The sequence below is a fragment of the Poeciliopsis prolifica genome, unplaced genomic scaffold (genome assembly GCF_027474105.1).
Source record: "Poeciliopsis prolifica strain line A6 unplaced genomic scaffold, Auburn_PproV2 SCAFFOLD008, whole genome shotgun sequence".
NCBI classification, from domain to species: Eukaryota; Metazoa; Chordata; class Actinopteri; order Cyprinodontiformes; family Poeciliidae; genus Poeciliopsis; species Poeciliopsis prolifica.
In genome coordinates, this window is record NW_026562383.1 from 1,206,190 (window position 1) to 1,227,482 (window position 21,293).

The 21,293-nt window shown below is 40.2% G+C and overlaps 2 protein-coding genes across 6 annotated transcripts; one reads left to right on the forward strand and one right to left on the reverse strand.

Moving 5' to 3' along the window:
- The first annotated feature begins 201 nt into the window (after positions 1-201).
- On the forward strand, positions 202-16,754 carry ano8a (anoctamin 8a). Of its 4 annotated transcripts, none has more exons than XM_055033212.1 (18): positions 202-523; positions 2,556-2,666; positions 5,722-5,854; positions 5,939-6,077; positions 6,223-6,319; positions 7,296-7,412; positions 7,549-7,676; positions 8,152-8,313; positions 9,055-9,207; positions 9,762-9,888; positions 10,052-10,107; positions 10,193-10,267; positions 11,337-11,834; positions 12,617-12,793; positions 12,903-13,094; positions 13,186-13,317; positions 13,485-13,595; positions 14,038-16,754. In XM_055033212.1, exons 1-18 carry the CDS (start codon positions 325-327, stop codon positions 14,677-14,679), a joined length of 3,249 nt encoding a protein of 1,082 aa, XP_054889187.1. In that variant the 5' UTR covers positions 202-324; the 3' UTR covers positions 14,680-16,754. The 4 variants fall into 4 exon arrangements, with proteins under 4 accessions (XP_054889187.1, XP_054889188.1, XP_054889189.1 ...); XM_055033213.1 differs by having other exon boundaries at positions 12,620-12,793; XM_055033214.1 differs by lacking the exon at positions 13,485-13,595.
- A 2,162-nt stretch (positions 16,755-18,916) lies between these two features.
- On the reverse strand, positions 18,917-21,025 carry LOC129361956 (DET1- and DDB1-associated protein 1-like). 2 transcript variants are annotated; one of them, XM_055033216.1, is made up of 5 exons: positions 20,915-21,025; positions 20,408-20,488; positions 20,228-20,279; positions 20,084-20,145; positions 18,917-19,306 (listed from the first exon to the last, which is right to left on the reverse strand). In XM_055033216.1, the coding sequence occupies exons 1-5, from the start codon at positions 21,005-21,007 to the stop codon at positions 19,202-19,204; spliced, it is 393 nt and encodes a 130-aa protein (XP_054889191.1). In that variant the 5' UTR covers positions 21,008-21,025; the 3' UTR covers positions 18,917-19,201. The 2 variants fall into 2 exon arrangements, with proteins under 2 accessions (XP_054889191.1, XP_054889192.1); XM_055033217.1 differs by lacking the exon at positions 20,915-21,025 and adding an exon at positions 20,693-20,908.
- Between the last annotated feature and the right edge of the window lie 268 nt (positions 21,026-21,293).

A 21,293-nucleotide genomic window follows, 5' to 3' on the forward strand; every position in this document is an offset into this window, starting at 1 on the left:
CTAGATAGGAGACATGTCCTCTAGATAGGAGACATGTCCTCTAGGTAGGAGACATGTCCTCTAGGTAGGAGACATGTCCTCTAGGTAGGAGACATTTCCATTTTCCGTTTGAACCTGTAGCCCGCGCGCGTCGTCCCCCGGTCTGTGACGTCACGCAGTCACGACCAGCGCGCGGAACGTGCGGCTACATGACATGTTTATGTTCCTCGTGCTCCTCCCTCTCCTCCCTGACTGCTACACGCACCAGGCTGTCATTCCTCCAGCCGGCAGCCATGTATTAACAGCAGCCTCGTCCGGGTTCTGACGGCCGTCTTCCTTCACGCAATGGAGCTTTTGGGCACCCACACGCAGGCGACGGCTGCTGCCGACCCTGCGGCAGACGGCTGCAGCTGCGCCGCAGACGTCGACGGCAGAGACGGGGCAGGGGAGAGGATGGAGAGGACGGAGAGGACGGAGAGGACGGTGTCCAGCGAGCACCAGGACAGGACCAGCAACCAGCAGCAGCAAACCGCCGGAGTGCTCGGTGAGTTCCCCGCCGCTTCCCCCGCCGCTTCCCCCGCCCATAGCAAGCAGAAGCTGCGTATTTGTGTTTCATGTGATAGAAAATGAAGATGTACAAGCCTCAGTGCCCGGGCTTTGTGAAGCATCGCTGACTTGGCTGCAGGGTTTTTGGTTTTGCATGTTTGCCTGTGACGGGCCTGCTGGAACCACAGGTGCATTCAGCAAACATGAGGCATGTCCTGCTGCTGCTGATGCTGCATTACTGGTTGAGCAGTAAAATTAAAAAAAATAATAAAAAAAAACAGAAGAATATGTTGCAGCTCTTTTTGTCTGGATGCATTATTAAATCCTGCTCTGTCATTATCTGATCAGTTGGATTCACTGAAAATGCTGCTGGTTTTATAACCTGTGTGATTGTGTGCTGTTTTTTTTTTCAGGGTTCTGTTTGTTTGGCCTGTTTCTTTTCAAACTCAAGTCCTTACACAATACATATTGATAGTAAAGTGTATTGACATACATTTTTAGAATGTATTTCATGTTAATAATTCAACTGAACTCCATTGGTCTGTTCATAACACTCAAGTTTACCAAACATCATCTTAAAGTGTGTTAGAAATAGATCAATTTTATATTCAGCCATATTTGGACGTAATAGGATTTTTATTTTCTGGATTTATCAAATTCATTGCAATTTATTCCAATTAATGGTCATGTTTAGATCAAATATACAGGCTAGGAGTATTGATAAACCAGCTTCAGTTTCCTTCATTGGGAGAACGACGATTGGCCGATATTTACATGTGAAATTGGTCTTACCGGTTTTATCTACCTCTGTAACTTTAGTAACTTTCTTTCTATATTTAGCGACTTTTCAGAATTGGTAAGGTGCAAAACACGACTCATGTTTGAATCTATCTGGCCTTAGTCACAAGTTCGAGTCCCGGCATGATTTTACCCATATTTCAGTGATACGCTTCAAAACTAGTAAACTATATCACGTGGTTCTGAGGTTTCTGTTTGCAAATACATTAAATATGTGTGAATAGTTGATATCTAGTGTTGATCATTCTTTTTCACAACTTCTGTAATTCTCTCTGACCTACGTGTGATCGATACACGCCTTGTCATCCATGACAAACAACCCGCAGTTAACTGCACATGCATAGAAGCATTGGGAAACCTGTGAAATGTTCAGCTGGCAGATAAACTGCAGATTATGTATTACTTTTCTTCCAACATTCACCACCATGTCAGAATAAAATCCACATGAGCAGCATGAGTGTGAAACAAACCAAAATAACACCACTGATGTTTTTTTTGTTTTGTTTTTTGGAGTCAGACTTGAAAAGAGAGAGTTTGCTTGGGACTGTTTGTTCACAAATTAGTTGTCGGTACACGATATTTGCTCAGTCATTCAGCCACAGCAGCAGAGTCATGCTTATCTGGGATATTTCTGCTATTTTATCTTAGAGAAAATTGAAAAAAGGAAGGAGTAAAAAAAAAAAAAATCAGAAGAAAGTAGCTGAATTTCCTTTACAAATATATGCAAAATTTTGTCAGCGTTCTGCAAATGTCGTAAAAGCATGCGATTGTGGTGTTTACGTTAAATTTGAAATGCAATTAAAATGACGTGTGAATGAGTTTGTTCAAGCGATAAGGCATTAAAAAACATACAGTGCTCTCATCCTTCCTGTTGTTGTCTTCTTCATGGCTTGTGCCAGCAGTAAAACCTTGTTACTCATGTGATGCGAAAAAAAAGTGCTTCCATTGCAGTTTTGCAAAATAAACCAATAAATCTGTCATCCCAGCGGAAAAAACTTTTCAGCAAAAAACACATGTCTTCAATGAAACACATGAAATGTCAGCTCAGTCAATGGAAATGCAGCAAGTGATGAGTGGCAGAACCAGACCGTCATCTGTGTTCATGATCGTCACAATAATGAATACCACCATCTGTTTGGTACATGTTTGGGATTTCAGCTTTTTTATATATACACTCATGGTTTCTATGTGCTTTATCCTTCCCTGTCAGACTCATGTTTTTCTTTCTTTAGATAAACTGTTCGGGAAACGACTTCTGCTGGCCAGACATTACATCAACTCTCGCAAGTCTTGGTTAAAGATGGTTCCCACACAAAACTGTGACATCCTGATGACTTTTCCAGGTAGACGCTTTACTCTGACATGTCCTCCATGTTTGTTCTACAGTGAGAGAAGGCGCTGGCAGCCAGTGAGGTTTACAGTGAAGTGCTTTGGGAGATATTAAAAACTGTCCATTAATAGCACCTGTTCTTTCTGTTGTTCCCTTTTAATGAGAGGCCCAGCAATGTGAAGCATTTCATTAAGCAACCAGACACACATGCAGTGTGAAGGAGCACATCCTGTTATATGGGTGGTGTTTAAACAGAGCACACTGTTTACTTATGGGCAGATAAGCGGCTTAAGTCAACATTTATTATTTCTATCTGAGTACGTTTTTTTTTTTTTTGTTTGTTTGTTTCGTACCTGCCAGAGGTGTGTAACAGTGCCGGCCCCAGAAAACTTTCATAAGAGTGGCCAGAGTAGTTCAGTAAAAATGTTAGAGATAAAATGGCAAAATATTATAAATTTCCTCTGAGCTCGGGTCCTCTACCAGAGGCCTGGGAGCTTGAGGGTCCTGCAGTATCTTGGCTGTGCCAAGGACTGCACATTTCTGGACTGAGATGTCTGATGTTGTTCCTGGGATCTGTTGTAGCCACTGCTCCAGTTTGGGGGTTACTGCCCCGAGGGCCCCGATGACCTCAGGCACCACTGTGGTCTTCACCTTCCAGGCCCTCTCCAGTTCTTCCCTGAGGCCCTGGTATTTCTCCAGTTTCTCGTGCTCCTTTTTTCTGATGTTGCAGTGGCTTGGTATTGCTACATCTACCACAACGGCTTTCCTCTGTTGTTTATCCACTACGACAACGGCTGGTTGGTTCTCAAGTTGCTGTCACAACTTTATATATATATATATATATATATATATATATATATATATATTATATATATATATATATATATATATATATATATATATATATATATATATATATATATATATATATATAATTATATTATTATAACGGTAATGTGTAGATATAGTTCAGATCTCAGTCTATGTAATATAATAGACTGATATTACAGTCTGTGATCACAGCATTTCACTGACAACCAATTCAAGCTGAACAGAAAAAGCTTTAACCAGAACCGGTCCTAGTCTGTTTGATGCCCTGGGCTCATGCCGCCCCCCGCAAGATGGTGCACTGGGCGGTTCCCCAGGTCGCTCATATCAGAAACCACCACGGGCCACAACACATTGCCTTCTTGAGTAATGACATAAACGACAGGTCCATGCCCAGCAATAGAAGGTTGTGCTAGGTGGTTGGCCTAGGCTACGCTAAGCTCCAACGCGGTAAGTTTTAGCCAAAAAATGGAATGCCCATTATTGTAATGCAAATGTGACTGAACAAGCTTCCACAAGCAAAGAGAAAGCTGACAATATTGATAAGAGAGGAAAGATTAATTTGGCGGTGTAGACGTAGTTCAGATCTCTAAGATCTGATAAACTTCAGGTTTCAGCGTGCTACACAACGTGCCGGAGACTCGTGCCAACCAGCAGCAGGAAAACATCAATCTTTTCCACCATGTGAAGCATTTCCTGTAGATAGAATATTCTGAGAGCCAGAAGATGAAGCACAATGAACGTGTAAACCAAAATGTCCCTGAAGCATTAAACCCAGACATGTCAAAAGAGAAGCCCATGCTGAAGGCATGATGTTGTTTACTACGGTGCAAATCAGGGGCTTCAGGAAAATGATGTCAGTCTTTGACCACGGATACAAAATCCCTGCTGGGAAGATTTTTCACACACAGTCATATCTGCACTTTATGGTGAAGTTAGAGAAAGGGTGGAGGAGCAACTGAAGTCAGTGTCAAAGTTTGCGACCACAACTCAACAATCCAGGATCATAACATAGCTGACATTTGGCTAAAGCGTCCGGTCCAGGTGTTATATCACAGTGTATTACCATGAGCAGGGTCAAATTTGTTAGTGAAGGCCTACCCATACAGTGATGCTTCAGGAAGTTATTCTTTGAAAGAGAACTTTCACTCATCAAATGGTTTCAAGACTGAGAGGTTTTTGAGTATTGCAAACACTGTTTGTCTTGTCTTGTTGACCACAGTAGGGATTCGATCAGAAATCATGCAGTGCACAAGTTGTATTTAATCTGTCTACAGCTATGCATTCTGGGTACAGAATAAATGTAATTTGAGACTGAATAAACATCTGCATAACTAGTCTTTCCCCCTTCCAGCCTCACAAGAGCATGTAATCCTTGAAGTCTGACTACTTCAAGGATTCTTAAGAGTCGCTAATCAAAGCTTCAACACAGATTTTAAACTTTATTCAGCGAAATGTTTACAAAACCACAAATTAAATTAGCACTTTCGTATTTAGCCGGAAAAATTTATTTACAGCAAGCTAACTGCTCTAAACATTTTACAAATGAACAAAAACGCGAAAGGCAATAAATAGCAAATCAGCTTTTTTATTAGTGCATTAGCAGATTAGTGGAAGTGGATCCACCACTGAGATTCCACCCAAGAAGAATTGGGGTAAAAACACAACTAGAACTGAAATCATTCATTGGCATAATTGTGATGAATTAATTATTAAAATAATCGTCAAGTAATTTGTTAAATGATTAATCTTTAACTTGAGTAAACAGACTCATAAAAGGTCATTTGCTGAAAGACGAACACTCTCAGAGCAGTAAGTAAGTCAAACCTGTGTAAAAAGATACATACATTTTCCAATTAAGATGAAAAATCTTCTTCGTTTTTAAATATTCTTTACCCAGAACTCCTCAAGTGGCATAGTTTTAGCTTCACTTGTATTCATATTTTAAAAACTAAACAAAAAAAGCAAAAAAAATCCTATTAAGCACATATACAAACCAATTACTAATTGGTTTATCCAAAAGATAATCTACAGATTACACTGCAATACACTGCAATTACAGATCACACAAAGGATGTGATATTTAGTTTTATATCAGCTGATCAACACCTGGTCCAGTCAAGCATCTCTGGAATAGACACAGAAACTTCCAATTTACCTCATCTGCTTCTGTTTTTGGACAGTAGATGGTTGAAAACATGCTGATGAACTTCAGATGGATGTATTTCTGATTTCCCCAGATACAATAGATGACCACTCTCTGCTGTGGCTCCTGAATCAAATTCGTGTTGGAATCCCACAGGTCAGCATCCAGGTCCGGCAACATAAACACACCCAGACCCACGCCTTCTTCATCACAACAGCATTTGAAAAGTAAGAATCAACCTCTTTCACGGGTACAAGAAACCATAATCTTTTATTTCAGACAGAAATGAAATCTTGTTTCCCCCCCAACAGCCTGCTGCGAGGAGCTGAGCAGATGGGCATGTACAAAACTGTGAAGCCACAGTTTGGTGGCGGCATGCGCCGCTTCTCCTGTGAGGAGGACAACATATATGAGAACATAGAAAGCGAGCTTTGCTTTTTCACTTCGCAGGTTAGAAGTCTGAGATTCTCGTTTTCTGTGTCATCTGGAAGTGTAGGAATGCCACTCAGGTGTTTGTTTAAAAAAAAACCAGATCTACAAATGTACGCGTTATTTTATGAAATTCAATAAAACCATGTGTGCCTGTTTTGCTTAGGAACGTCAGAGCATCATTAAGTATTGGCTGGATAACCTGCGTGCCAAACAGGGGGAGATGCTCCACAACATCTACTTCTTGGAGGGACAGCCAATAAGTGAGATGCTTTTTATAATCTACGTTTCCCAGGCTGTTCTGCATTTTCTCATTTCTTTATTCTCGTTTTATCCCTTAATGCAGGGGTTAATGTTCCAAGTGTGGCCTGGGGGCCATGTTTGCAGCAGCTAAGCTACTTTTGTGTGGTTCATGGCTATAAGCAGTGTATATGTTTTTATGATGTAAAGCACTTTCAACTGCCTTGCTGCTGAAATATGCTGTGCAAATTAAATTTGACTGATATATAATTGGAGATGTAGGACAGGGAAATGATGCAAATAAAATCTTTTTTTTTCAATGAAAAAAATAATTTTTTTACAACTTAAATGTTCTAAAAATGGAAAACATTAGATACATTACAAAGTATTCATCTTTTAATACTCATTATTTTTTTCTTTTTGTTTCTTAAATTTCATATTGGTATCCAACAACTTTTACGATAAAGCAGACATGATTTCACCAGAATCTGCATTTAATTGATTTACTAAAGCTTGGCAATATTAAGCAGTTTTCAAAGAAAATCCAGAATCAAATTCTTGTTGAAATTAGACAATAAAGTGAGTCATTATATGACAACTGTGCAACTTTAATAAGTACAAAACATTTTTTATTTATATATCCCTTTCTTTCAAAAATTGCTACTTTTTGTTTCACTAAAATATCATATTTATTTCAGTTTATTGCTGAGCAGGTACAAATGTTACATATTCAAGTCTGTGTTTTCCTTATAATATTTATGTGGCACTTTTAACTTGGTGATTTTGGACCAGGAGCTAAAAACGTTCAGCAAAAAGATGCAGCATTGTTAGTCTGCTATAATTTCAGTACCTTTCAAAAGTTTACATACCCCAAAGCTTTTCACATCTTGGCACATTGTAACCCAAAAACTTTGATTCATTTCATTACGATTTTATGTGATGGATGAACAGAAGCATCGAACTGGGAACTCTGGTGTTAGCCGTTGTCTGTACTTTTAGTTCCAGAGCTAATTGCTCGGGGAGTGATCCATCAGATGTTTCCTCTTCATGAACAAAGAATACTCAACCAGCTGATGACTTCGTGGGTCCAGGCTGTGTGTGAAAGGCAGCCCCTCGGTAAGAAATACTAGAGGATGACAGGCCAGCACAGTGGAATGCATCATACTGAATAGATTCCTTGAAATCGTGGTCAACTTCTGCTAACTTAAAGCAAGCTGAAGATCCTCAGTTATGTCTAATAAATAATTTCCAGATGACATTTGTGACTACTTTGGAGTGAAGATCGGCATGTACTTTGCTTGGCTGGGTTTCTACACCAACTCCATGCTCTATCCTGCTGTCATCGGCTTTCTGCTCTGGATACTAGCAGAAGATAACCAGGTATCACAAACCTTAAAGAGAGAGCTTTTGTAGTTCAATTTATGGTGTACAGTTATGGAAAAAGTTAAATGAGGAATTAAAACAAAGTCAAAATTTAATACAATTTGAAAAAGAAAAAAGAGGAGGTCATTTTAACCAACAATAGAAATATGGGTGAGATTATTTATTATGTTGAAAAATAATAGTTCACCATTTTATTCAAGTGAAGTTCTGTTAAAAGCACTTGAACTCAGGACCTACTAGCTGCAAAGCAACAGTGCTACCAGCTGCACTGCACTGTGCAGCCCACGTCCTGTAGAGTCATCCTCAGATTTTATATTTTCACAGAGAAAAGTTTCATTAAGTATATCTTGAACAAAGAGAGGGAATATCTTGGGTTGGAATATAACTAAAAAGAAAAAGTACTAAAGAAAACAGCTTTACAATTAAAGTGGCGTAAAGTGACTGACTCAACCTTTTGACCCCATACATACAGACCAGCCAGGATATCTGCTGTGTCGTTTTTGCTCTCTTCAATGTCATCTGGGCAACTTTGTTTCTGGAGCGCTGGAAACGGCGAGAAGCAGAGCTGGCCTTCAGGTGGGGCACCCTGGACACCCCCGCCGAGTCCTTGGAGGAGCCCAGGCCACAGTTCAGGGTGAGAACTCATCACAATAAAAGCACAGGCTTCCTGTAATAATGACCCTGAAAGCTTCTCATGTCTTGGTGATGTTTCCTCTGACAGTCTTCCTCCCAACACAAGGTTAGCTTACAATAGCAGGAAATGGGGTTGATGGGTCCGTGTGCTCTGAGAGCAGCAGAAGGGGTGGGTTCAGTGTGTGCGTGTGTGTGTGTAGCGGGGTTGGGGGCAGTGAAGGGTAAAGAAGGACAGCGGTCACCAGGAGGCAGAGCCCAGCTACCTCAGTCGGCAGAGTATGAGACTCTTAATCTCAGGGCCGTGAGTTTGAGCCCCATGTTGACCGATTACTTTTGTCAACTTTCAATGTGTTGCCCACATGAACAGATTTTGTTTATGTGGGTATAAATATGATCTGTTGGTCATGTTTGTGATCAACAGATCATAACCCATTACATTGATCTAGGTTGTTTTTCATATTTTCATGGAAGTACATTTTTTGGAGGGAAGCTCATATTAATTCAATTCAAAATGAATGTATTGATCTCAAAGGGAAATGAAACGTTGGTGTAGATAGTGATGGCTGTTGGTAGGCCTGTAGTGGTCTATATTACAGGAAATTAGAATAAGCCTCTGACTAAAGACACTGTTTTTCTAAGACAGTCTCATGGTCAGGGATGTTCACAATGGATTCTTTGTATCATTACGTCCAGAGGATCCACAGTCTTTCCCAACAACCTCATGTTTAATGTGTGCCTGCAGGGTGTGAAGCGGTGCAGTCCCATTACGGGCTGTGAGGAGTTCTACTACCCCGCCTGGAAGAGAGCCGTGTTCAGATGGCTGGTCAGCCTGCCGATCTGCCTGCTCTGCCTCTGCTTCGTCTTCCTCGCCATGCTCCTCTGTCTTCAGCTGCAGGTGTCTGTTGCTGTCCACCATGCTAAACAAAAACAGCTAATAGTGACACAGCTCCACAGCCAAACATAAAGAATCCAATATAACAATAGTATTACATTTTCAAAGGCGTAAAATACACATATTCTACATATCGTGTCGAGTGCTAGTTTTAGCGTCATCTAGCCCTTTGAGATCTCAAGATGTAACAGCCACTATAAATAAAATATATCATCTGTCACATTTACATTTGCATTTCATCAAGAAATGTATGTATATTTTGTTTTTCCTTCTCTTTTGTTCTTTTTACATTTCCTCTTGTCCTCGTTTTAATTTTCCTAAAGCATTTCTGCCTCGTTATGTAAATGAGGAGGGCAGTGTCTGAAAATTTTAACTCCTGTCTATTGGTTGGTTATGCATTTCTTGATGAAAATGCATGCAACAAAATCTATTGCTTTCTGTTTTTTATTTTTTAATTATGTCAGTTTTGGTCCTTCATAGTTTTTATGTGATGACTAATAAATAACAGTCGTGAGACTGTCACTAGTTCTGATTCCATAATAATATTCCTCCTGCAGGAAGTGGTGATGGAGATTCAGGAGCTGCCTGGTATCACAAGATTCATCCCTAAGATACTTCTGGCCGTCACTGTAACTATATGTGATGAGGTGTATAAGAAGATTGCCTACTGGCTTAATGACATGGGTAGGAATCATTTTGGCAAATGACAGAAATCTGTTTGTGTGAATAATAGCCAAGTTCTTTGATAAGAAAGGCAAAGGATGGTGACTGACACTCCATTTCTCCAGCAGAAACAGAAGTAGGAGACAGAATCTCTCTAATGCTTCATGTTTGTTTGTTCTTCCAGAGAACTACAGACTTCAGAGTGCCTACGAGAACAACTTGATCATCAAGATGGTTTTTGTAAGTTATCCTGCTTCATCTTCTGGTTTGTTTTTCAAGATAGTTTGGTTTTCTATTTCTTGTTATGTCTTCTTGTTCTTCACAGTTTGAATTCATCAATTCTTACCTCAGTCTTTTCTACATTGGATTCTACCTCAAGGACATGGACCGACTGAAGGAGGTAAGAAGTTTGCAGAAAATTTTTAATTTGAAATCGGTAGTACAAAACAAAACTCTTACCTTCAGAACCACCATCACCCCAAGACTGATTCATCTGTTACAGGCTGTATATCTAAATAATAATAATAACTTATTTTGGCCAACAGTCTTTGTAGCTTTAGAGCTTAGTGAACAATCATCATTTGGATAATTGCGTCTTTCAAATGTCTGAACACAAACACGTGGACAGATATGAACATTCCCCTAAATATAATAAAAACAGGAAGTTGATGGTAAAACCAGGTTGTGACATCTCTACATTTTGAATCTTTTACTTTCAATTTGTAAACTGCACCCTACCTCTGACCAAGTGTAAGAATAAAACATGTGATTCTATAGCAGCTGTTTCAAGAAAACCACAGAACTTCCTGTGTGTCTGACTGCATAACCACACAACATCCAGATATTGCTGCACTGATAGCTCACGACACAAAAACACAGAAAAGCCTAGTTCAAGTTTCGACTGTTGGTAGTCATGCAAATAAACAGGACAAAGACAAATGGTAAAATGGACTGAACTTATACCACTCAAAGCACTTTAAACTTCAGACACATCCATCATGTCATTTCATTCATAATGATGTGTTTATGTTCATCCACATTATCACTAGTATGTATTTGTGTACTTATACATACCCATATACTCATATATATATATATATATATATATATATACATTTTGAATCTTTTACTTTCAATTTGTAAACTGCACCCTACCTCTGACCAAGTGTAATAAAACATGTGATTCTATAGCAGCTATATATATATATATATATATAGCTGCTATAGAATCACATGTTTTATGTTTTATATTATATAGCTGCTATAGAATCACATGTTTTATTACACTTTATATATATATATATATATGAGTATATAAAGCATAATTTTCATTTAATGTCTGAGAAGGTGTAGGAAGACGTAACAATGTATTTAATCGTACCTCTTCTCCAATACTCCATAATAACGAACATATACATGCACATATAAAACAATATATGTGGTATCTAAAGTCTCTGTTTTCCTTTCAGATGCTTGCTACTCTGTTGATTTTCCGCCAATTCCTGCAAAACATCAGAGAAGTCCTTCAGCCATATCTCTACGAGCAAAGCAAGCTCGGCGTCTTCACTCCGAAGGTCTTTTGGGAGCTCCTACAAGTCATCATTCTCAAGTATGGGCGCCTGGCTCTTGGGAAGGCACAAGCCTCAATGATGTCCTACTCCTTCTTGAGTCCCAGAGGAATCTCAAACAGTCAGTCTGCGAACTGTATCCAGGAAACGAGGAGAAGAGGAGATCTGAAAGCTGGCTTCAGGCTCTCAGAAGAAGAGTGGGACATGAACGACAGCATCATGAAGCATCGGAAAGTCAGCTTCACCGAGAAAGTGGACTACAAGAATGTCAAGACGGAGACCCAGGCTGTGGAGGACAGTTTCCTGGAGGACAGTCCGACGCTGGTGGAAGACGGGATGGATCCATCCAGCATTTTTGACAGTTGTGATGAGGACAGTGACTGTGAATCACTGTCTCAGGTAATGTGGTCAGCATTGTTTCTGTCTGTTGGTCAGGATTTCTCAACATCTTAACGGCCCAGCATTGTTGGGCCAAAGTCAACAATGCCCAGCCAAGGTGTTTGCTTTCACAAACATCCTTCCAGGTCCACAAGACACACTGATCTGAGCTCCTGTGAACCCCCTCCTACTGTTGTTTCATCATGTATGTGGTTTACAACAGTGTCGTAAACACAGCAATCATGGCAGAGAGGAACCACTGTACTCCAAGTTCGATGGAATAATGGAGTATGAAATAATGATTGATGAGCTGCAACACCTCATTTTATTTTCCATGTTACTGAAAAAAAAACAACAGAAAGTATGAGTGGGATTTTTACACGCTGCCTCAGACCAGAACCAGGCAGAAGTTCATTGTTTTGGTTCCACTGAACATACTACCTCATGGACTTAGTCAACCGCTCCTCAAACTACCCATCCTACCCGCTGTCTGAAAAAACTGCTTTTGGATGTTGGATATTTGGGGCAAATACACCCACAAATTCTGACCAATCTTCATAGGCTTACATGATTACATGAAGCGGAGTGCATAAGTTCTCTGGGGGGGTTGTGACCGGAAGGGGTGGACAACATGAGGCTGAGAACTAAATGAAGTGATTTTCTTCACACGACTGCAACACTGAGAATCAATTTCGGCACTTTGGCTCAAGCATGCTGGACCCTTAAGAAATGTGTGAATAAATATATATTAAATATGTCTCCGTTATTAGCACAGAAGTATCATTTTTCATTTTTTTCTTCAGCAGGAGACCAAGGAGAACATTAGTGTGTCTTCTTCTAAAGAGTCCGACTCCATCTGCCAGAGAAGGAATGTAGGCGAGCAGAAAGATGACAAGAAATCTTGGATGGATCCACCAGAGGAACCCAAAACCTCTGCATTGACTCAGGCTGAGATAGAGAGTTGCATGCAGACATATGAGGTAGCATTCCTGATACATGTTTCTCCAAAATTATGTCTACTCACAGTTATGTTAACACATAAAAAAAATGTGACTAATCTTTTTGTGCTGGGACATTCGATTTGAAAAGGGAACACTTCAAGACTACCAGGAGATGTTCATTCAGTTTGGCTATGTGGTGCTCTTCTCCTCGGCCTTTCCCCTGGCAGCTATGTGTGCTCTTATCAACAACATCATTGAGATACGAAGTGATGCCCTGAAGCTGTGCACCGGCCTCCAGAGACCGTTCGGACAGAGAGTGGACAACATCGGACAGTGGCAGGTTGGTGGCTTCCAGCTTGGAAATGTCAATAATGCCTTCCGGGCTCCCTCCTCAACAGCCTGTAAATTTGTCTGCTTGTTCTCAACAACAGACTGCAATGGAGGCCATGGGACTGATAGCCATTATAGTTAACTGTTACCTGATTGGTCAGTGTGGCCAGCTTCAGCGTCTGTTCCCCTGGTTGAGCCCTGAGATGACCATCGTCTCCATTGTCTTGCTTGAGGTATTTCCTGCATACTCTCATTAAACCTGAAGATATTCTGACTAGTGTACGGTTTATGGTGTATGTAAGACTTATTCATCCATCAAAACACAGGATGTGGAAATGAATGTCTTGTACTCTGATGTGTTGTGTTGAGTTTGTCCCTTTGTGGTCTTGTGGGTTTTCAGCACTTTGCAATCCTCCTAAAGTACGTCATCCATGTCGCCATCCCTGATATCCCTGGCTGGGTAGCAGACGAGATGGCCAAGCTAGAGTACCGACGAAGGGAAGCTTTCAAGGTATATCGCTACGTCATAGCTTGAAAGACCTTCTGTCAACATCAGACCTGCTGTTGGCTGCTGATTGGCCAGTTTGTGTTGCATTGTTGTATATCTGTGTGTACACATCCCTTGGTTTCTTGCTGTGTGTCAGCCTAAAATGCTCTGTGGTCCAGTCTGTGTTTGGATAGTGGCAGTGTGTGATGTCAGTCAACTCTCTGTGCGGTGCTCCTTTTTCAGATAGTTTTGTTTTTTTACTTGTCACACTTCAAAGGACAAAAGTGTTTACTTGTCAAACTGTGATGCTGAGCAAAAAAGTGAAGTCTGGCCTGCCTACCAACCAGGTCACGATTTGTTTGAGGTTAATTACAGTGCGGTTTGAATGCATATGTAAATGTCAAGTGGTCGAAATACCGCTCCAAAAGCAGGAAGTGTATTACAACACAAATGTTTCTTCTTTCAGAAACATGAGCTGCAGGCACAGCAGCACTTCCAGCAGCAGCTCCGGCGCCGCCGGGAGGAGGAGGAGCTTCACCGTCAGGCCGAGCTGCAGGCAGAAGCTCGTCATGAGAGCGACTACCACAAGGCGGACATGCAGCATCAGCACCACCATGACAAATCACAGGGCAGCAAGCCTGGTGACAAGCCCAAGAGGCCCAGCTCCTTGCTGGGGAATAATAACGTGATGAAGCTCAAACAGATAATTCCTCTCCAAGGGAAGTTCTCCTCTGGGACATCCCGTTCACCGGCTCAGTCCCCAACGGGAGGCGAAGCAAAGCTGCCTGGATTTCTGAAATTCCTAAAGTCACCTGAAGTGAAAAAAGAGCCAGCGGCGGCATCTGGAGGGACATCAGGCTCAACAGTGACGTCTTCCGCTCCCCCTGGTGGACAGGAGAGACCACAATCCCCAAACAGAACATTTAGTCCAGGGAAGTTGTTCAATTTCAGCAAATCAGAGGGTACTGTGGTGTGTGCTAATGGCACACAGCAGCTGAACCAGGCTACTAACTCTCAACCTAACACAACCACAGAGGAATTACCCTCAAGTGAGTCAGATAGAGGAGAATCAAGACTACAAACTGATTTAGAAAACCCAAAGACCTAATAAAAGATCACCCACAGCAACGTCGTTTTAGGAAGGGAACAAATTTTTACAAATGATCATGCAAAATGTAGAAGCACTGATGCACCCCAATGTTAAACCACAAGGACCACATGCAGCAAGTGTTCAGCTTTCACTCTTGATGCAACTCCATAAAGCGTGCCACTGTCTGTATGTACACTTAATTACCTAACTTCCATGTATAAACTGTACAGTAAGTGTCACTGACTCTATGGGGGTTCAGTAACAGTGCAGCCTGATCTGAGACAGTACCAGCAACAAAAAGGGTCCAGAACCAAGACAGTAGAAAGACAGTTTGTTGGTTAAACTTCCAGCTCAAAGTTTGTGGTGGTACTGGGTGCATGTTTCCATGTGCATGCGTGACATGTTCACTGTATTTTTAGTTGCGATGCACGTTCAAAGCCATTAGGATTCTTCTGCACTAGGTCAGATATAGTCACTGTGACCATGAAAAAAAATCTATTTTTCCAAACTTTGATTTTCTATGAATTTATTTTACTACATAATTTAGTGACTGTAACTATATGAGGCAAACAAATGTCACTCAGTTCAATGTCCATGTGAGAGAAACAGGATAGGAGGAGCTGGTGTTGCTTTATGAGAGAGACCATGCTGCTGCTGGGTTCTGATGCCTCCAGGCAGTGGGAGGAGCTCTGACCTATTGGTTCAGCCATCACTGTTTAAACTTACAGTGAGGATGAAAAGAGAGTACATCCTGTTTGGTCTTGGGTTTAATATATATTAGGACACAATACAATCTCACACACTATTTTGAACAAAAAGTGAACCATGATGGAAACACTGGTGAAAAAACTCAGTGCACCTGTGGTGCCTTCCTGGGACCTTCAGAAGGATTGTAGCAGCCTGGTGTTCATTAACTGATTATTATCAACATCAGCACCGCCATGCAATTGCTAGTCATGACAGCTCAGTATTTGTTTTTATTCATTTTAAAAAGTTAAACACACAGAGTGAGATATTTCAAGTCTTAATTTGAAATATTAAGACTTGAATAAAATAAACTGTTTATTTTAATTCCCTTAATATTTGCATGAATTACTACATGAATGCATCGTGACATGGAGGAGGTCAGCCTTTGACCCAGGTAGCTTTGACAGCGACCTTTGGGTCATCGGCTTCGTTGGGTCTGGAGTCCCTCATCTTCCACTTAACAGCAGCCCAGATATACTTCACAGGGTTAAAGGTCAAATTCACACATTTTTGAATGGATTCTTCTTGACAATCGTCTCAAAGCTTCATTTATGTTGCTGGTTCACTTTGTTCTAACTTGCATTTTGCTTTCATTCAACGTTCTGTGAATATGCCCCAGATACAGCCGCAGCTTCTTCAGCAATCACCTCTTGCAGCCTCTCCTGCTAGTGGACAGTGTCCATCACTGTCTTACGCTCCAGTCAAAATGTCGTGTCTTACTGACCCAGACTGAGAGGCTCAGGAAACCTCTACAAGTGTTTTCAGTCAATTAGCTGATTAAGCTGTGAACTCTAAGTCTTCAGTGTTTAATATCGTTCGGATTTTCTAATATTGTATTTTTAGTGTCTTATAAATATACACTAAAAATACACTAAACTGATGATTTTTATCATCTTTAGGACATAACCGTCAAAAATAGTAGAAATAGGGGATTGAAAAATGCCAGTGTGTGATGTATCTATACATGAGTCACTTTTTGAAACAAGTGACAAAAACTATAAAACTTTTAAGTGCAACTGTAATCATGAATGGAAAACATTTAGAAGTTATCTTCACATTAATCACCTTCACAGCATTACAAAAACACAACTGTTAGACATAACGCACAATGCAATGTGCATCAACATTGTTTTACTACAAGGCCTGCTGAATGAGTGTGGATGAAGGTACACCGTTTTATACATTCAAATGAAATTCAAATTGAAATGATTTTTTTAAAAGAACATATTTTTATTGTACCCTGATACATAAAACCCAAGAGCAGAAACAGGGTGTACTTTCTTTCTGTCATGACAGTAGAGGTAAGTAGATGGAAAGGGTTTTTTTTCCTTGAAAGTTTCTCCAAAGCTTTCTGGTTTTTGTCAGTTGCTGTGTGTCACCATGTAACTTTATAAAAACGCTGACAGTGCATATATGCAATAAACTTAGACACATTCCAAAGCTGCAACTGTTCTACAAGAACTGTCCAAGTCAAATATGCTGAATGTTAGAATTGGTACTCATGTCTGAGCAGCTAAACATTCAGTTCAAACCTCTGAGCAGCAGCCAACAAAGAAACAAAGACCACAAATAATTCTGAAAGAAAGATGCATTTTACTGTTCAGAACATGTTCGTCTTACATTGTGACAAAAATCAGCCTTTAAATGCAACAGCATAAACAAACAAAAACATATATACTAAACAAAAAAGATATTACTTCAAGAAACAAGATACAAAACAAAACCATTTGTTGCATTAAAAGGACAAACATAATTTATTGGGATTCTGAAGAGAACCAAAGCATTTCTGTTGACAGGAATCCACATCACTCTGAAACACAGTAGTGTGTGCATCATGCTGTGGGAACAGGGACAAAGAATGGAGCTAAATATATGAGAATAAAAAAAAAAACCTGCAGAAGACTTGAGACTGCAGAGGCCCCAAAACATGAAACATGGAATGAATCATAAAAACATAATCATGTGTTAAAATGGCCCAGTCAAAGTCCAGACCTTGATGTTTAGACTTTATGGTAAGACTTGAAAACTGATGTTGACAGATCTGTTCGCCATCTAGTGTGACTGAGTTGGAACTATTATACAACACAGGCAAAGCTAACAGACATTTCTGCCATCATCACAGTGAAGGCTGCGATTACAAATGCACGTCACACTTTTCAGATTTATTTCAAGAATACTCGTCTATTTCCTTAGATGTCACATTGTGTGCTCTATAATGTTTTTCTTTTCAATCAAAAATCCCAATAAAAAAATTTGATTTGTGGTGACAGTGTGTTAAATGTAAAGGAGTATGACTATTTTTGCACATCGAAAATATCCAAATGCTTGTCAGGAAGTAAGCATTCCAGTCTGAACTTGCTTCTCGATACATTGAACTCTTTAAAGAAGACTCTTTCCCACCGGTACCTGCTCGGCCCAACTCAGCCCGGTTTTCTGGGTTCTTCTTTAGTGTGTCTGGCACATTTATAGCACGGACTCACAGGACGCCTCACTATTAGTATGGATACAAGTTAACTTAAACACAGCTGTAGGTATTAACCAGTGATGGCATCGTTACTTTGATAAAGTAACTAATCGGATTAGTGATTACTCCTTGAAAAAGTAACAAATTACTGACTACTTGATTTGGGAAGAAGCTACAGTAAGTTATATTAAAAGTAACTTTTTTAGTTACTTTCAGCAGCTGCTAACAGCAACGCTCCACCACCTGTGACAATGACATTGATTTTTGCCAATACTTAATTGTAAGTTATTTTCTGACAGTAACCTCAACAATGTATCTCAACTCATAAGGTTGAACTGAAGAGGAGATTTTTCAATGGTTACAACAGTACAAAAAAAAATGTGAATAATGTGTGAGTGTTTTTGTGTGTTTCTGTTGTCTGAAAAACTCTTAAGAAGGATTTTAAAGCCCCCAGCGCTCCCTCCAGCCTCCAGGTTGTGTGTTACGGCCCTGTGTTTGTTGTCAGAGTGCAGCGCACAGAGCTCCTCTTGCCCCTCCACAACTCAGATGTTTCTCAGATTTGACATTAACAAAGACACAGCGGGACGGATCAACCGGGAAATGATGGGCAGGGAGAGTCTGACTGAAACTACCTTAATGACGGACAAATTCTGGGGTTTATTATGAGTCTCTGCTTATTTTCAAGCCCAAATGAGCCCAAATAGGCGCAACCCGCGACTTTGCAAGTGACTTTAAAAAGAAAAAAGCCCAAAGCTGCTTATAATAATCAGACTTGGCAACAGAAATTCAAAAATAGATTCTGTTTTTCTACCAACAAAATAATGTGCATCTCCCTCCATTGTTTGCATTTCTGTCGCTTATACTGTCGCATAAAGACGTTGGTCACTCGACAAGACGTGTAGAGGGAATACGATTAAATAACAAAAGAAGACAGTGATGCACAGTAACGCAAAGTGATTTTGATAAAGTCTGACAACTGGATTTGAAATAGCAACGCATTAGATTACTCGTTACTGGAAAAAGTAATGCGTTAACTGACGTCACTGGTATTAACAACATACTGAAGTATTATTTTAATCTTGTTAGAAATTTACACCATTGGTTGTGAAGACACGCCACAGAGCGCTCCAGAGACATGGAGACCCGGTAGGTAAAGGAGCTGCTGGAGTAAACCTGGAGTCACACTGCGGGGGGCCGCCGGGACAGCTGCGGTTCGAAACCATCAGCACTGTTTACCACACCGCCACGTCTGCTAACGCGCCGCATGTCTGCATGGATTCTGTTGAAGCAGTCGAGTCTCTGGGAGAAAGGAGGAAGCGGCGCGGCTCACTACGAGTCCTCGCTGGGCTCCTCGCTGTCTGTTCGCGCCATCTTTCGCGGAGGCGCCGAGCTGTCCTCTTCCGTCGACTCCTGGTCTCGCTTCTTCCCCGAATTCTGGCAAATTTAGAAGAAGAAAATCTGAATCGTTGGCTCACGACAGTCAGAACATGAAACAACGATGGCTCAGACGTTTACATGCAAATTTGAATGTAGTGCTTCACATAATCGCTTTCCCTGAATGGAAAATTAATATAATGTACAGCAAAAGAGTTTGAAATATGAATAGGTCAGGTTGGCATTTATTGTGGTTTTCTTTTACCCAGACAAGGTCAGATCTTTCAAATGTATACATGTATTCATGAGCTTGTTGCAATAATCAATTAATCCCATGATATATTTCCATTCTCACTATTGGAATGGAAATATTCCATCATCAAATCATCAACAGGAAACAAAGTATGAACTATACTTTTTGAAGTATAATTCATTTTATGTGAGTGTGTGTGGTTTTTATTTTTGTTTAATTGAATTGTTTTTGTTTGAAATGTTTTATTTTGGATATTTAAAATATCTTCCTGTTCCAGCATTAAAATTAAAAGTTGCTGGTTTTTGAAAGGGCAAAATTTAATTATTATGCCATTATCAATATATTTTTTGAAAATTGTCTCAAAACAAAAATGTTATTATTTATTGTAATAGTTACTGGGACAATTTATCAACCAGCATTTTTTTATTATTATTACATCATGACTTTGCTTTGATTGCAAAGTTGAAGGTTCTGGAGCGTTCTTTAGCTTAAAAACTCTGGAGTCTATTCAAATCTGACCAGTTGGTCTTTTTTTGCTGCATACAATGAGATTTGCAGGTTTCCAGATCTGTTCCAACATTTACCTTTTTATCCCACTGCTGATGCAGGTACCGCAGCAGGATGTTTGTCTTCTCTGTCACAATGACTGAGTGAAAAAACACAGACAAGAACAGGAAAGATTAAAAGATACACAGGATGTTCTGTTTAGAATGAGTCTTGGAACTTACTCTGATCTGATGGATATTCTTTTGTAGGCAGATACACAGACGGCCGACGGTTCTGAAGCACAGGGTTGACAACAAGTTTAAAAAAGAGAGATAAGTGCTTTCAAAGATGCAAATTAGCAGCAATCATGTCGACAAAACAGGACCATTTGCTTATCCAAACGGTGAGAATGGCGAACTTACTGATGCTTTACATACAGAGTCTGCATGGAACCTGGTGAAACTGTTTTTGTTGTAGACAGGCAGCCCCTTCAGGAAGTTTCTCTGTCAAAAGTCCAGGACAGATAAAGCATCAGCAGTGACTCCCAGGTGGTACAAATAATTCCGGAGATTCGTGGTACAAACTATAAATTATTTCACAAGTTCACACTGTTGTTAATGGACCAGAAGCCAGAGCCCCAACAGAACAAAGGATTTATTATTCTGTCATTTATCTAAACGCCGACATAAATCAACAGTACAACAAACCTTCTCCATGTTTGTCTTCGCGTGTCCACTAGCTTAGCACGCTGAGTGAAGACGAGCTAGCAACAAAGCTTTGTTGTTGAGTCGTTTCCTAGAAACCGACTTGTTTACCTGTTAGATAGCGTCTCAGGATGACTAACGGTCATAAACTACGTCTAATATTACTGCACTAAGTCAGCTTTATTATTTAGACACTTAAAAGTCTATAAGAGAAAAACCACAAACATTTACTGGAGATGTCTGCGTAGCTCTCAGTTCACAACTCCATCTTTGTTGTTTATCCATTTTGAGGGCGGTGACTCTAAACCTCCACGTCATCTCATTGGTTTTACTGTCAACGAGCTCTGACGCCCGAGACGATGATTGGCCAAAACGGCAATTACGTATTTTTGCCTTTGAGCCTGTGGGAGTTTCCAGCACTACGTTATTATGGCAATACAAACCATAAACATAATAAAGAATGCATTACTTTTATTGAAATTTCTTTATTTTGTCAACAATGTATACAGCTAAAAGTTACTATTGCTCTGAAAATACTGCATTTTTCCCATTTAATTTTTTTCCGATTCGGATAAAACAAATTATCTTGAAATATTACAATTAA